This window comes from Dendroctonus ponderosae, unplaced genomic scaffold, assembly GCF_020466585.1.
Source record: "Dendroctonus ponderosae isolate FM_Combo_2020 unplaced genomic scaffold, Dpon_F_20191213v2 Dpon_F_20191213_1, whole genome shotgun sequence".
Taxonomy (NCBI): domain Eukaryota; kingdom Metazoa; phylum Arthropoda; class Insecta; order Coleoptera; family Curculionidae; genus Dendroctonus; species Dendroctonus ponderosae.
In genome coordinates, this window is record NW_026017110.1 from 60,470,298 (window position 1) to 60,484,781 (window position 14,484).

General features: G+C 34.5%; 2 protein-coding genes across 2 annotated transcripts in view; one reads left to right on the top strand and one right to left on the bottom strand.

The window, feature by feature from the left end:
• The window catches only part of LOC109541164 (F-box/LRR-repeat protein 7), a 12,117-nt gene extending 7,357 nt beyond the window's left edge, over positions 1–4,760 (top strand). Inside the window, exons 2-5 of the mRNA XM_019909936.1 lie at positions 2,695–2,961; positions 3,026–3,824; positions 3,881–4,060; positions 4,125–4,760. Of these exons, the coding sequence (XP_019765495.1) occupies positions 2,710–2,961; positions 3,026–3,824; positions 3,881–4,060; positions 4,125–4,660 (1,767 nt within the window). The 5' untranslated portion in view covers positions 2,695–2,709 and the 3' untranslated portion in view covers positions 4,661–4,760. The remainder of the gene's footprint in view (positions 1–2,694; positions 2,962–3,025; positions 3,825–3,880; positions 4,061–4,124) is intronic.
• A 1,502-nt stretch (positions 4,761–6,262) lies between these two features.
• LOC109540963 (membrane-associated guanylate kinase, WW and PDZ domain-containing protein 1) lies at positions 6,263–14,337 on the bottom strand. The gene is made up of 4 exons (XM_019909552.2): positions 13,698–14,337; positions 9,334–10,948; positions 8,880–9,279; positions 6,263–8,738 (listed from the first exon to the last, which is right to left on the bottom strand). The coding sequence occupies exons 1-4, from the start codon at positions 13,916–13,918 to the stop codon at positions 8,563–8,565; spliced, it is 2,412 nt and encodes an 803-aa protein (XP_019765111.2). The 5' UTR covers positions 13,919–14,337; the 3' UTR covers positions 6,263–8,562.
• Positions 14,338–14,484: the final 147 nt, after the last annotated feature.

Here is a 14,484-nt window from a genome sequence, read left to right on the forward strand (position 1 = left end):
ATTCGTTCTTATTGCGAAATAGGAGCACTATTTATCAATCTGTAATAAAAGACGTGAGGAAATTCTGTCTTTTTTAAAGACAAAAATTTTTGAGACGAAATACCTAAAAAGAAGTTTGTAAAAAATGAATCCGCCTCAACAATATAGAACTTATCTACATCCTAAATTCGTGTGTCCTGAATGAATGGTTCATAAGTATTCGGGCCTGAAATTTCAGTCTGAAAATTCATCAAAAGCTGTTTGAATTTTTCCGAAAAATTGGTTCCAGCTTAAGCCTTCCATTGAATAAATTAAATAAGTGTCCCCACATAAAAAGTCTAACGGCTTAAGATCTGGAGATCGCGGTGTATAAGCAATGGGACTACCATATCTATCCATCGATATTGATAATTTTCATTGAACAAATTAGTTACAGCTCATCCAAAATGCGGCTCTAATATGAACAAAACACTTCCTAATGAATGCTTCAACGGAGCGAATGAAAATGCCGGTCAAACAAAAGTGGGCCAAAAAATTGGTTAAAACTATTCCAAGCAAAAAAATAAATTTGGAACAGAATAGTCAGCCGCTGGATTTTGCTAGACACATTTCCAATCAACTACTTGAAGACGAACATTCCAGGAGTCCTACGTTACATCCGCAATTTCCGACAAAAAACGAGTTTTTTAGTACAAGAAAACTTCTGTTCTTCGGACAAAATTAAAACGACAAATTTGTTTCAAGAACACGCAATTAACTGAGCGAAAAAATGAAGTCACACATATTTTTTTGCAATTAGCAAAGACAAATTTTCAATTCAATTGTGTAATGGAATAATTAACTGGATTAATGTTAATACTGAAAGGTTTTGAAATGGCAAAATCAATGAATCATATTTGAACTCGGTCCATTAGGCACGCTGCCCTGCAATGTGAAAAACCAAACATTATCCACATGTGTTTCACAATTAGTTAATTTTTAATTGGGACTGCTGCTTAAATGAAATATTGCGCAAATGTAAATCCTATATTGCACACAGAGAGTACATTTAGTGCCATTTAAAAAAAATTCCTCGCTTAAAAAAATGAAAGTCACACAATAATGTAGGTTTTGGCATGGCTGCTTTGAGTATTTCCAGCAACATTGGCGTTCTTTAACAGAGTTAATTGAATTGTGAGGTTTAAAATTTATTGACGAATATCAAATGTTTTTTCAGGCTCAAGCAATTTACTAAATAGGGGCTTAAATACGCTATTTGCTTGTAGTTAGCCAGCAAGTCGTTAAACGCGCCCTTTCCACAATTCCCAATTTGTATTATAAAAACAACAATAATGTAATTGAAAATACGATTTATTTGAACATGCCATAATGTATAAGTACGCTACTGGCCGAAACAAAGAAGGAATATAGTCGCTGAGTCGCCGTTTCAATAACAGACAAATAATGTGAAAGTTTATACCTACTAGCCCATGCTGGTTGCTTTAAGAATTTTGTGTCACTATAGATTTCTTTGATATGGTCACGTTCCAAATCGACTTTTTCATCGTCTTTATTTTTTAAATGAAAACGTTTTGTTCTTGGCTCCAGGATGACATATTGAGAACATCGGCCTTCGGAAAATTCTTCAGCGGATCAGATTTTTACATATCAGGCCCGTCTTCCAGTCGAATTCGAGCAACATTTTTTCGTTTTATGTTTGAAATTGCCAATTAATGTGAATCTTGAAGAAAAAACTAATTAAAAAATTCTCCAGCTCTGGTGAGCAGTTTTAAAGAAAATTGGAATTTTCTCCGGTCATTCATCAAAATGATTGAAAACCATTAAACAACAGTTAAAGACAATTCTGGAGTTAATCCGTTGACAATCGGATTTCCTCATTTCTTCAATATTATTAAATGGCCATCTGCAGTGGACAAAAGTGTCGTAAACTAAAGCATTTTTGCCCATTACTGCTTTGGTACTTATATTTCATTAATTGCTATCTCACCAATCGTAATTCCGCATCTGGGGTACTTAAACAGGACAGATTGCTGACTATTGTTGTATCACCACAATATCGTTCCCAAGAAAAGTAGTAAAATGCTCGTAAAATTTTTGTCACTTCTGAAGCTTTATCTATATATCCTTAATGCAATAGCGCCGTAAATTCGACATGTCAATAAATCATTATATTTTTATACTTGTTGATTAAAGTCTGAATAAACAAAGTGTGATTGTATGGAAACCAACTCTAATACTTCACTTTGAGGCAGTTAGCAGTGAATTAGAGTTGGTTGTCTCACACTCACACACAAATGTAAATTGAGTGTGCTCAACTTGCACTTGTGGTGTGCTCAAATGCCTTAAAGTGAATATTAGAGTTGGTTTGATGGCACCCACATACAAACAATGTTAAGTATTAGTTGCGTTAAACAAAAATCTGCAAGTTATATCACACCTCTCTTTCACATTCTACAGACGGTATTCAGGATTAAATATGCGTAGTGTGTAGTGATTTATTCGGAATAATCTGAGCACATGAATTTTTTAAATCACGTAGGTATAATTTAACAGGAATAACGTTTGCATGTCCACAGTAATTCCAAATAGTGCAACGAGTATTATTCTGAGATTCGCGATTTACGTTACTCCCAATACGGAATTTAAATTTTGGTCACACGGATACAAAGCCGAAATCGTATTCGATCAGAACTTGTCATGCATATTTTGTTGCAGGGCAAAATCCAAGATATGAATCATCCTCCTAGTCTTTTAGAACGACTCTCACCAAGACCGACACCTTGCCCGTTGGCTCGATTAGGACACAATAATTCTAGTACTGATGATACAAATACATCGACAGATGGTGGTGAAAAGTATCAACCCTTCCAATATGAACAATATAATCGGCAGACTGGAAGAATCTTCCATAAGCCTCATCAACCAGTGGGACCTGGTTATCTTCAAAAGCAACATGCATCGTCTGAAGAATCTGATTACATGGTAGGTTAACAATGTCTGCATTCACTTGAACATGTCTGATGGAAATATGTGTTGGTGATTACAGCAAAACTATTACGATCAGCCCCATTCATACCTAAGTGAAGATCCGGATTATGATCAAAAGTCAGATCACAGCCCATTGGCGACTACTAATTTAAAATATGCTAAAGGTTCTATAGACTTATCTTCACTATGCTTGGGACCTTCTTATTGGGAAAACGATCAATATGAGAGTAAGGAAAGTGCCAGCGAAAACTCTTCGCATCAGTATTATCGGTCACAAATGCAGCCCCACGATTCCAGTTATCTGTTTGATAATTTTACAAAAATCGGAAAATCTAGTCCAAGTTTAGATCAGGGTTATGCCACGTTGGTGACACCGGTTGCTTCTTCAAACACCAGTCTTTGGAATGATGGGAACATTTACAAGGGAAAGCGGTTTTGTCCCAAAAACAACTCATTTGATAAGCTAGCAGATGATATTATCATTAAAGTATTTTCGTATCTGAACAGTATTGATTTAAGCACATGTGCTCAAGTCTGTAGAAGGTTTGATACACTGGCATGGACCCCATCTTTGTGGAGAGTGATAACCCTTGATGGAGAAAATGTCAGTGGGGACAAGGCTATTAAAGGAGTGTTAAGGCAGTTATGTGGCCAAGGCAGAACTGGCGCTTGTCCTAGTGTAGAAAGAATTTACGTTACAAATGGTGCTAAGTTGTCTGATAAAAGCTTGCTTCTACTTGCCAAAAGATGTCCTGAATTGACGCATTTACAACTTCAGGGATGTACCAATATAACGAATAATGCTCTCTTTGAAATAGCTACTAGATGTATACATTTGCAACACTTGGATGTAACAGGTAAAAGACCACATCACTTCCTAACGCTTCCAAGCTCCAACTTGCATCTGTTTCAGGATGTGTGAAAATATCTTGCATTAGTATTAACTCTATTTCGGATGCCAATAGGAGAATGCAGTTACAGTACTTGGATCTTACGGATTGCGTAACTGTGTTAGATGGCGGATTGAGAATTATTGTTCAAAACTGTCCGCAGCTCGCTTATCTGTACCTTAGAAGGTGCATACAAATTACAGGTAAACCTCAAATTCATATCAGCGTATTAGTTAATCACGTTTCTATTTAATGCGTTTATTGCAGATGCTGGTTTAAAATATGTGCCAAGTTTTTGTTCTGGACTCAGAGAACTAAGTGTAAGCGATTGTTCTAATGTTACAGACTTTGGATTATACGAGTTAGCAAAATTAGGACCAACCTTAAGATATCTTTCAGTCGCAAAGTGTGATCAAGTCAGTGACGCTGGTTTGAAAGTCATAGCAAGAAAGTGTTATAAATTAAGATATTTAAATGCAAGAGGCTGCGAAGCTGTATCTGATGACGCCATAACAGTTTTAGCTAGATCGTGTACTAGACTTAGGGCTTTAGATATAGGAAAATGTGATGTTAGTGATGCAGGTTTAAGAGCTCTAGCAGAAAGTTGTCCAAATTTAAAGAAATTAAGTCTTCGAAATTGTGAGCTAGTAACGGACCGTGGTGTTCAATGTGTTGCGTATTACTGTCGAGGACTTCAGCAGTTAAATATTCAAGATTGTCAGATATCATTGGAAGGTTACAGGGCGGTCAAGAAGTATTGCAAACGATGTGTGATCGAACATACAAACCCTGGTTTCTTTTAAATTTTGTTACTTATTTATTTTTTTAACTAATAAATCTGTTATATTTATTTTGTAAATTTGTATATGAATTATATAAAAGGAATATAGTTGCTATATTTTCTTAGCGTTTTTATTTACTAGTAAATAGCTCAAAAGCCAATCAGTTGAAGATGATGAAGACTATAGCGAACCAAACAATTATATTGACGATGATAGTGAAACAAAGCCAAGAGATAAAACACGGACAAAATACTTATCAGACATCATCATCTCGTTAAAAAAAACAGTGTTTGGCAGCAAACGATAATTTACCAAATGGAACGCTGCTTTGTGAAACAGCTGGAATAAGTTAAAAATGAACTTCGAAAGAACCAATACACTCTACGAGCCAGTTGCTGAATATGAGCCTAAAAGTTCTACAAATGCTAAACTTACCGAAAGCTGCGTAGTGCCACCTGGAAAGAAAGGGGAGAAAGTGCTTAGTAGAGCAGGAAATTAACGCAAATTTATTTGAGCAAAGCAGAGAGAGGGAAATATAAAGAATCCATAGAACTTCAGTTGCTTATCGGAAAATTAAACTCAGTTGAAGCTAAAATATTTATAGATTAGACATTGTTCTTACCAGCTTTCTGCAAGCTGGCGCCAAATCCTCCATTTTCCTCAAAAAGTTCTCTACACTCACAAACTACCGTACTTGCCGCAAGGACCACAATAATTTTATATTATCCATCTAAGAGCAAGATTCACACGACACTGTCGGCAGCAAACTGATTTTCATACACACCTTTTCGCAAAAAAGGCACCGAAGTACAGAATAAACATGATTATTTAATCATGTACTTGTTCGCCCTTTCGATGATTCATGCTTTACTTGGCAGTTTGATTTCAGTTTGTTTATTGTTGACATTTTTTATAGAAAGTGCCTTTTCGCATGGCAATATTTCCAAAGGCAAACTTAACGTTCCAACTTAGCGAAAGTCAACAACAACTAAACGAAAAACGCTCCAAACGTCGATCTTTCACCAATTTAATTTTAAATTTAGATCCATTTATATTTGTCTGAATTTCAACCAGTTGCAGTGATTAATGCACAACGCCAAAACTAAAATTAATAATAATTAAATAAAGGTTCCAACAAAGTGGTAAAATTAATAGCGGCATTTAAAGTGCGGCGCAGTGACCATGCGTAGAATAAATATTTTATAGTTGCAAAAGTTAGGTGATAATCTTAATCCTTCAGGTTTTTTTTAATGAAATCCTCAATGAACATTTGGAAAATAACCTAATAATAAAAGAACCTTATAATAATGTTTGTTTTGCGGAACAAATTAGACAACATTTATCCGCACGCTTTGACGAATGTCGTTCTAAATCTAACAATATTTTTCTAGCGCTAGATTAACCATGAAGCCCCGATTCAATCAATTAAATTGGATCTACAAGTCCATCCGCGAGCATACTGTATATTAACGATTTTGCCGTCAATGTTCGATGCTTTGATTAAATTTTCCAATTATTGGAATTAGCACTAAAACAGTCGGTACTAATAAAAGATACTTCCGACCGGCAAATGGGAACAAAAAACAGGGCAAAATCAGGTTGTAATAAATAACACACGACTGCTATATTTACAATAACTGATATTTATATTTTATAAAATGCAAAACACGTATTTACAAATATTACAATAATCAGTCTAATACAAATGTGCATGCTGGCCGGAATATTATATTCATGTAATTTGGAATTCGATAGCTAGTTGATCGAAACTAAATTAAACATCTCAATTAACAAAATACTATAAATTTCAGAAAATTATAGGCGAATTATGTTTATGAATTGATGAAATCTGCGATTAGGCCATTATGTAAATGCCATAATAGGCTAGTATTTATAAATGCCTAGGCTGCAATATATAATTTACCTAGTGGTAGCAGCAATACAAAATACCTTTCTTTTATAATTAAAAGTAGAGATCGAATTAAGAAATAAATGAAACTTAACGCGAAAACGTAAGTTTTTCATTTGCTAATTGGGACCCGTCCATTATACAACACAACATATAACACAAAAGGCAAATAGAACATCATCAATTTTTTGAGTTACTTGATAAAATAACTTGAAATTAATCAAATATAGCATAAGATGGTACTATTACTTATCAGATACATTCTAAATATGTTAGCAACAATTTATATTTTTTGTAACATCTAACAATAGTTCGCTATTAATAAGATTCGAGATTAGATATGGTGTATTACTAACAGATCTTATAAATATATATGAGAATAACGTATCTTACAAAGAGGTCCAGTAAGTTAACATATGAGGTAATACGAAAATAAGTTGATTGAACTATTTAGCTTTTGACTTAAACATTTCACTGTTCAAGAATAATTTTAAAGTCACAGCCCTTGGAAGATAAAAATGGTGAATAAAGCAAACCAAAGTCAGAAAATCAAACTTAAAAGCTGTAAAAATGGCTATCAATTACCTTTAACAGTTTTTTAAAAACTTACTTGAGACTTTGAGGCTTCAGGTTTTATTGAATAACAGAGAAAAGCTCAATCACCGGTAATTTATTTTAAAAAAACATTACAAATTATTAACGAACCCCTTAAGGCAAGTTTAAAGATCCCCTAATCGAAACTAGATATATTCTAAATAAACTCAACGTGAAGGTTAAATTTGTTATTGCTTTAATTATAATATATAGACTATGGAAAAGAGCAGCATCATATAACAGGCAAGTAAGGTCTAAATTTTTTGTTATAGTAATTATATATATGTGAGCATCATTTGCTAAAGGTACCAAATTATATAAAATATGTTAAAATGTTCATTATTTTGGAAAAAAATGAATTTCAGTCGTAAAAATAAATACTTACATTAGTCTTCAGTCAAAACAAAAGTACATAATTGTTACTGAGATTCAAGAAATGTCAGTAAAATTGAGCTTAATGAGATTCCCAGAATATTTCTAAATTAAAAATTAAATATTCTCAAAACACGTCACTTATTCCGAATGAGTTTCAGCTCGCTCTTTTTAGTACCATACATGGAAAACAATCACAGTACAAACATGCATATTTTCCTAATATAATTTGTTGCATTTCAGTTGTTTAAAATTCCAAATAAATTCGACATTACTTTGTGAAACTTAATTATAAATTCGTTCAGTTCTTTAGAAACTATATTTTCTTAAGTATCGGCAGTGATATTCTAATCTATCACATAGAGATGTATCTGTTAATTTGAAAAAATCATGAAAACCAAATGGTATTAACTGTTTGGAAAGAGAAACTTAATATTTTGGACAATGTATATAACGTTCAAAATTATTGTCACATATTAACCAACAACTTTTTAAGGCATTTGAATAAATATTCCCGTTCGATAAACTTAAATTGAATGCTACACCAATTTCACGTTTCTGTACTTCACGACCTTGCTAATCCAAACTAATTGCAAATGAACAATACGGAAACATTAATATTATGATAGAAAACAAGCATTTCATAAATGCTGAGTTTAACCAGTAACAATGACTTGAGGATTAAACTTAAACAGTTTTTTAAGAAATAATTCAAAATCACTTTTAGCTACTAATAATTTTGGGATTAGCGAGGTTTTATAGCTTGTAATTATATTGATGAACTTATGTTGATCAATATACATACACACTAGAAATTTCCTGGTTGAGATTCCATTTAATACATCTCCATTATCACAAATAATTTTTGATTAAAATTTTTAGTATTTAAAGAGCAACAACGGTACGCTTCGATTTTCCAACTTAAGGAAAATTTATGATTTAAATGTTCACTCTACGAATATTCCTTCGGAAGTTTATTATCCAAAATGAACTAGAAATAATTTGCAACAAATTATTATAATCAAATTCATTTTCGTATTTTTATTAATCATAAGTCGGAGTTTGGAGCAATCGTTAAAGTTACAGATAAACCTGATTCCTTAATTAAATTCACAATATCTCCATGACTCAAATGCATTATATCTATGTGATTAACTGCGACAATATAATCGCCAACACGTAGTCTTCCACATCGCTCTGCGGGACTGTCTTCTATTAAACGACCTTTAATTTAAAAATAAGCGTAACTAAATTGTGAGGAAATCATGATAGGAAATGAAATGGTCTATTGACCTGCTGGCTGTAGAGTAAACATATTGTATTAGCTCTGAAACGAGTTGAAACTAGAACAGAATCAAAACTTACCTATAGTTGAGCCTATTTTGTTGACGGAAGATATGATAACGAAACCAAAACCTTCGTTCTCAGTTCGCTGTACAGTCACATCGTATGTTGGTCCAGAATGAGGATTAGCAAGTACTAAAGGTACTGCATGGTTTGTAGCTACGGCAGGGGAAGTATTCTCAACGGGCCAATTCATTGGAGGATAGTTAACTAGACCTTGCGGACCCGGCGGAGGAAAAACTCTCCTCCGCAGAATCAAGCTGACTTGCCCTCTGGCAGCAGCCGTATTTATTAATTGGACTACTTGGCGATGTTCGGCTTTCAATACCGAGAAACCTTCCACACTTACGATTTCATCTCCCGTTTGCATACGACCATCCAGATCAGCTGCGCCTCCAGGCACTATCTGCCCCACTGCCACCTGCGAAGCCGATGGATTTATACCAAATATTAAACTAGCAATAAAAAGTCTCACCTGAGATTTATCTTCGATACCGCCAACTATTCGAAACCCAAAACCGGTTTCAAGTCGATTCAAAATAATATGCATTGTCAAATAGTCATGCCGAGAATTCTGCTGATACCACCAATGATTGGTGAGTTTCTTGCCATTATTTGGATTATCAAAGTTATTTGCATCTAATATGTTCGGCCTCGGACTAGCACAGAATGCACATGCACAGTCATATCGATGTGGTGGTGGCATATACAGGCTGAATTTTGGATCAACTGGTGGTGGGTATTCGTAAGATGGTTTCGATGGATTATTCTCTGAAATGTCGATATCTAAATCGTCATCCTCGTGGTTATCAATGATGGAAGAGCGTAATCTTGAGCGGTCAACTGCAAAGCCATCGTTTTGGAAATCTCTGCGAATATCATTGGAATTTGAATTTGCGTCTTTCACTGGGGTTTTAGTGAGACTTCTAGTGTCTACAAGTGGAGTCTTAGGCCTACTAGGAAGTATCTCTCTAGGTTGAGTACTATAAATATCAGCTGTGGGGGTTTTGCTTCGATAGGCGTTAGCAACATCTTTTGTACCGTATTTAGGATCTAACTTTCGGGTCTTATTTCGAATATTTGATGATTTATTAGGGCAACCTCGTTGGACGCAAATTGTTGCTTCACTATTATACGGACAATTCTTCAACACTTGCACCACATCGTCGTGTGACATGCTTTGTAAAGAAATATCGTTAATATCCAGCAGTATGTCTCCTTCCATAAGGTTTTTACATCTTTGGCGATCCAGAATTTTCTTTACTCTTTGTCCACAGGCACTATCAGCAATTGTAAATCCGAAGCCCAAATTTCCCTTTACGATTCGCACGCGCACTTCCACTCTGCCCAGTGTCATTGTGTTCATTCCTTTCAACAAGTCATCAATATCATCAGGAGCATCAATATTATCTTCACCTCTGGATATATTATCCTCTCCCTCTAGGAAGTTGTAATTTGTATCTAAAATTCTCTTGTCATTTGACACTGGTTGCAGGTGAGCATCAACAGCAATAGTGGTAACTACTTCTGTATTTGGGTCATTTGGATCAAAGGGTAAAGGATACCCTCTACACACCTCAAGTTGCACTGTGGATCCGACACTAATTGACTGAAATAATCTTACAATTTGATTATGCGTGTAACCCAATACACACGTATCATTAACAAAGACTATGACGTCGCCTGTTTGAAGCTGCCCATCCAACCATGCAGGTCCTTTTGGTACAACCGATTTGATTTGCAGGAATTCATCCACTGTGTCATCTCCTCCAACTATTGTGAAACCTAATCCTCTTGACGACTTTACTAACGATGTTCTTAACCTTTGACCACACAACTCAGAAGGGTCTTTAGTGAAATAAGTCCTGCTAACTCTGGGAGACACTTGAGATGCAGCTCTTTTAGCTTGTATAACTGGGTTTTCATATTGCGTTCGTCTATTCACATGATCAATAAAATATGTCCCATAATGAGGATCACTAATTTTCTCCCAGCCGTATGGCAGTTCATCATCCATGCAATCTTCCAGAGTTTTTTTCTGGAATTTCGACAGTCTGGGGTCAAGCCAATGGGATGTACCTGTTGAGTGACTGAAACAAGGAAATATCCCAATGGTAACGGCGGCCAGACTTCTTCAGAAGTTAAAGGCAAACTTTTAGAAAATTGATAAATTTCGTTGCTTATATAACACTGGATTGTCGAACGGAGTCAATTTGATTCATTTGCAATTTTTTTTCCTATATACTGAAGCATTTTCCTATATATATATATAGCGAATTGAAATTTTGAGTGATTGAAGACTGTATTGAAGATAGCGAAAGTTCATAAAAATTGCCCCAAAAACCTGATTTTTCTCAGCTTAGTAAATATCGGTCTCAAAATCAATGTTTGACTCTATTTGACTCCCTCCTTTAAAAATTCGCATTTACCAAACTAAAACAAGTAGTGAATTGAAATTTTCAGCATATTTTTAAAACAGTTGACTCTCAAGATGCTGAAAGTTTCACAAATATTGCCCCGAATCTTAATTTTTGTCAGCTATGTAAATATCGATCTTAAAATGGATGTTTTACTCAACTGTGCTCCCTCCTTTCATAAACTAGAGCAAGCAGCCTTTTAAAATTTTTGCCATCTTTAGGAGACATTTTGGCTCTAAAAATGCTGAAAATTTCATAAAAATCGCCCTGAATCCTGAGTTTTGCCAGTATCGGTAAAATTGAAAGGTTCTCCAATTGCATTAATAATATGAATTTAATAATGTATGCAAACGCACATAAATATGACAGAAACTAGAACTCGCCTTAAATTACTTAAAAAAAAAGGAATTGGCTAAATTTGAAAGCAACACAAAAAGAAAATGATTATATGGAAATACAGTAGCATTCATTAAAATGGGAATTAAGAAATAAACACTATTCGTAAATGTAATTAAATATTTGCTGCACAATAAAATACCAACGCTCGTTTGCGCTTCGCTCTCGAGGCATTATTGCCCTTTAAAAATGCAGGAAGAAGATAATTAAAATATATCCCCCTACTAACAGAAATATGCGGATTGTTCAGGCGGAAGAGGCTTATTTTTGGTTTTTGCCGATCTACATTTAGAATAGCTTCCCTTTAAAATTCTAACACCCCCTATGTAATATGATATCTCAGGTCATCATAACTGAAAATTAAAAGTATCGAGTTTCAACTTTCACATACGAATTTCCCACACTGCTTATCAGTTTATTCAATAAGAAGCAAACAGTTATGATCATTATAAAGCTGCTAATTTCTTCTCCGTAATTTCACAAGTCGAAATGCGTTCTATACACTCGAAAGGCCATTTTATATTAGCCGTAATAACGTTTAATAAATAGCTGTTCTCGACTGTTCTATAATTTAATATATTATTTGGTAATGTTAAAACTTATCTCTGAAATTGGCCATTAAAACGAATCTAGCTTTAGACTGTTGTATTATGATTCGAATAAATTATGAAATCAGAACTGTTTTGACTTGAAATAATAAATTCTACCAGCTGCAACTAGGCCAATAAATATTTAATATTTCACTATTAATGTAAATCTATTACATCATTTTCTATAAATTAGAAGCGATTACTCAATTGAAGATTTTTCCTTGTTGAGGTATTTCAGAGATTCATTTATTTTACTCTGTTTAATTTGTAGTATCTGAAACTGTAAATGGAAATGGAATCATTTTTTAATCATTTCCTTTGTTCAAGTCTAAGATGCACAGATTTAAATTGAGCTTGATAAATGTAGGATCAGTAAAGCGAAGCTTATCATTGGAGTCTGGACGTCTGTAGATTAGTTAAAAATGATGGCAACTTGAGCGTGGTTTGTATTGCTTACAAAATATTAAAAATGTCCACTTAGTTGGCCTCGTTAAAAAGTAATTTGGAAAATGGACATTCCTTAAGTTTCAATTAGGCTCAATGACAGTGTTTATTTTCCCCGTATAATTACTTACTAACTGTGAAATACTTTTAGGCCTAATCACTGTTTATACTTTATACTAATAGACGCAAGTGACAATTTCAGTTTTAAATCCCACTAAGGCCATTAAGAGCAAAATATAAAACCAGCAACACCTTCAAATAAAGCAATATAGTCTAATTGGCATGATTATTTATGAAGGGATTGTTTATCATGTTATTAGTTATCACTGTTTTGTTGGACGGCGCTTTGCTTTGCCGTCGGCTCGGATCAAAATAAAGCTATCGCAAATATAAATAAAACTTAATCACAACAACATGTAAATAAGATTGTCAAACATATTTTTTGTGATTTTGATACTGCTGAATAGTTTATACTACACATGTGATGCTTGAAAAAAATTGGTTTAAAAACATGATTTAATATTTGGGGTTTTAGGTCGTCGTGGAATCGAATTTCTACCTGACGTTTCGCAAGCACGAGTGACTTGCATCTTCAGAGGTGGTATGCTTTGCGTTTCCACGACAGCCAAAAATCACGAAAATTGACGTGTTTCAAGCCAGAAAAAAGTAATTCTTTTGATAACCATGTATGTTCATTATCAAGATGGGTGGATAATTTCAATTGTATATCGTGTTTACTTCATTGTATTCTAATGTTGATTATCAGGCAGGAAAGTATGTACCAAAACGATTCTATTTCTAAAAACAAACTAGTCCTAAGGCTTTATGGTTTATAAAATGCAGGGAAAAACAATTTTGGAAAGTGCTTCTAGGTATTTGGGTTGCTTGTACAAAACTGCTTCAACGGCTTTTCAACGTGTTTTAAGTTGCCAAAGTGGGTAGTGATTTTTCGTAAAGTTCACCAGTGAAAAGAATATAAAAATGTGACTTACTCAATGAAGTAAGCTTCTCCACTCTCCGTGAATGCTTTCTCCCATTTTGGAGGTAAAGGACCTAAAGAATCATTCTCGTGTGTCTCATTTGCATGATTAAAACTGTCTTTTTCCTCCTCATAGTAATTAGTGTCGTCTGGATGCACGTTTGGATCTTCTGTTTCTACTCTCAGTGGTTGAGATAAAGGATTTGAATGGTTTGAATCACTTGTGTGACTCATTCTGGATATTTCATTCTTTGTGTTTTCACTCACAATATTCTACTCGGTTTTACTGATCACGTTCTTACTGTTTAATCTTGGGGCAGTCATTTGAAGTGCAGGTGAAACATTCACAACCACCATCCACATCAACCCCTAATTCCAAGTGGGTGGTTTTGTTTATCAACGTTTTGTGAGGGTTGTACTTATTAACAGACTATCATGACTTCAATTCTAAGAGACCGTCGCGTCTAGTTTATCTTCAACGCGTTTTTAATAGACAAAACAGTCTAATTTATCATTTGAACTCACGGTTACAAAACGGCACTGTTGTAAGGTGGTAAACCTTAGACATAAACTTCAAAACTTCTCGTTCCGATTTTCACAGAAACGTCAAGCTTTACAGTGTCGTTTGTCTGCAACCGGACGAGTGTAAACAATTCCACATTCTATAAATACGACCCGGTAATGAATGCGCCTGAATTCCAAAGCGGCATCTGCCGAGTTGATTTTTAACCACTTGAGACAGGAACAATCGTAAATTTTTAAATTTTATTATTGGAGCGTTGGAGGACAAGTTAAAATAC

Coding starts and splice junctions, on each gene's coding strand:
- LOC109540963 (XM_019909552.2), bottom strand. CDS start 13,918: ATGAGTCACACAAGTGATTCAAACCATTCAAATCCTTTATCTCAACCA. Junction 10,949..13,697: donor GGAGAAGCTTACTTCATTGA/GTAAGTCACATT, acceptor TCCTTGTTTCAG/TCACTCAACAGGTACATCCC. Junction 8,739..8,879: donor CAAAATAGGCTCAACTATAG/GTAAGTTTTGAT, acceptor TTTAAATTAAAG/GTCGTTTAATAGAAGACAGT.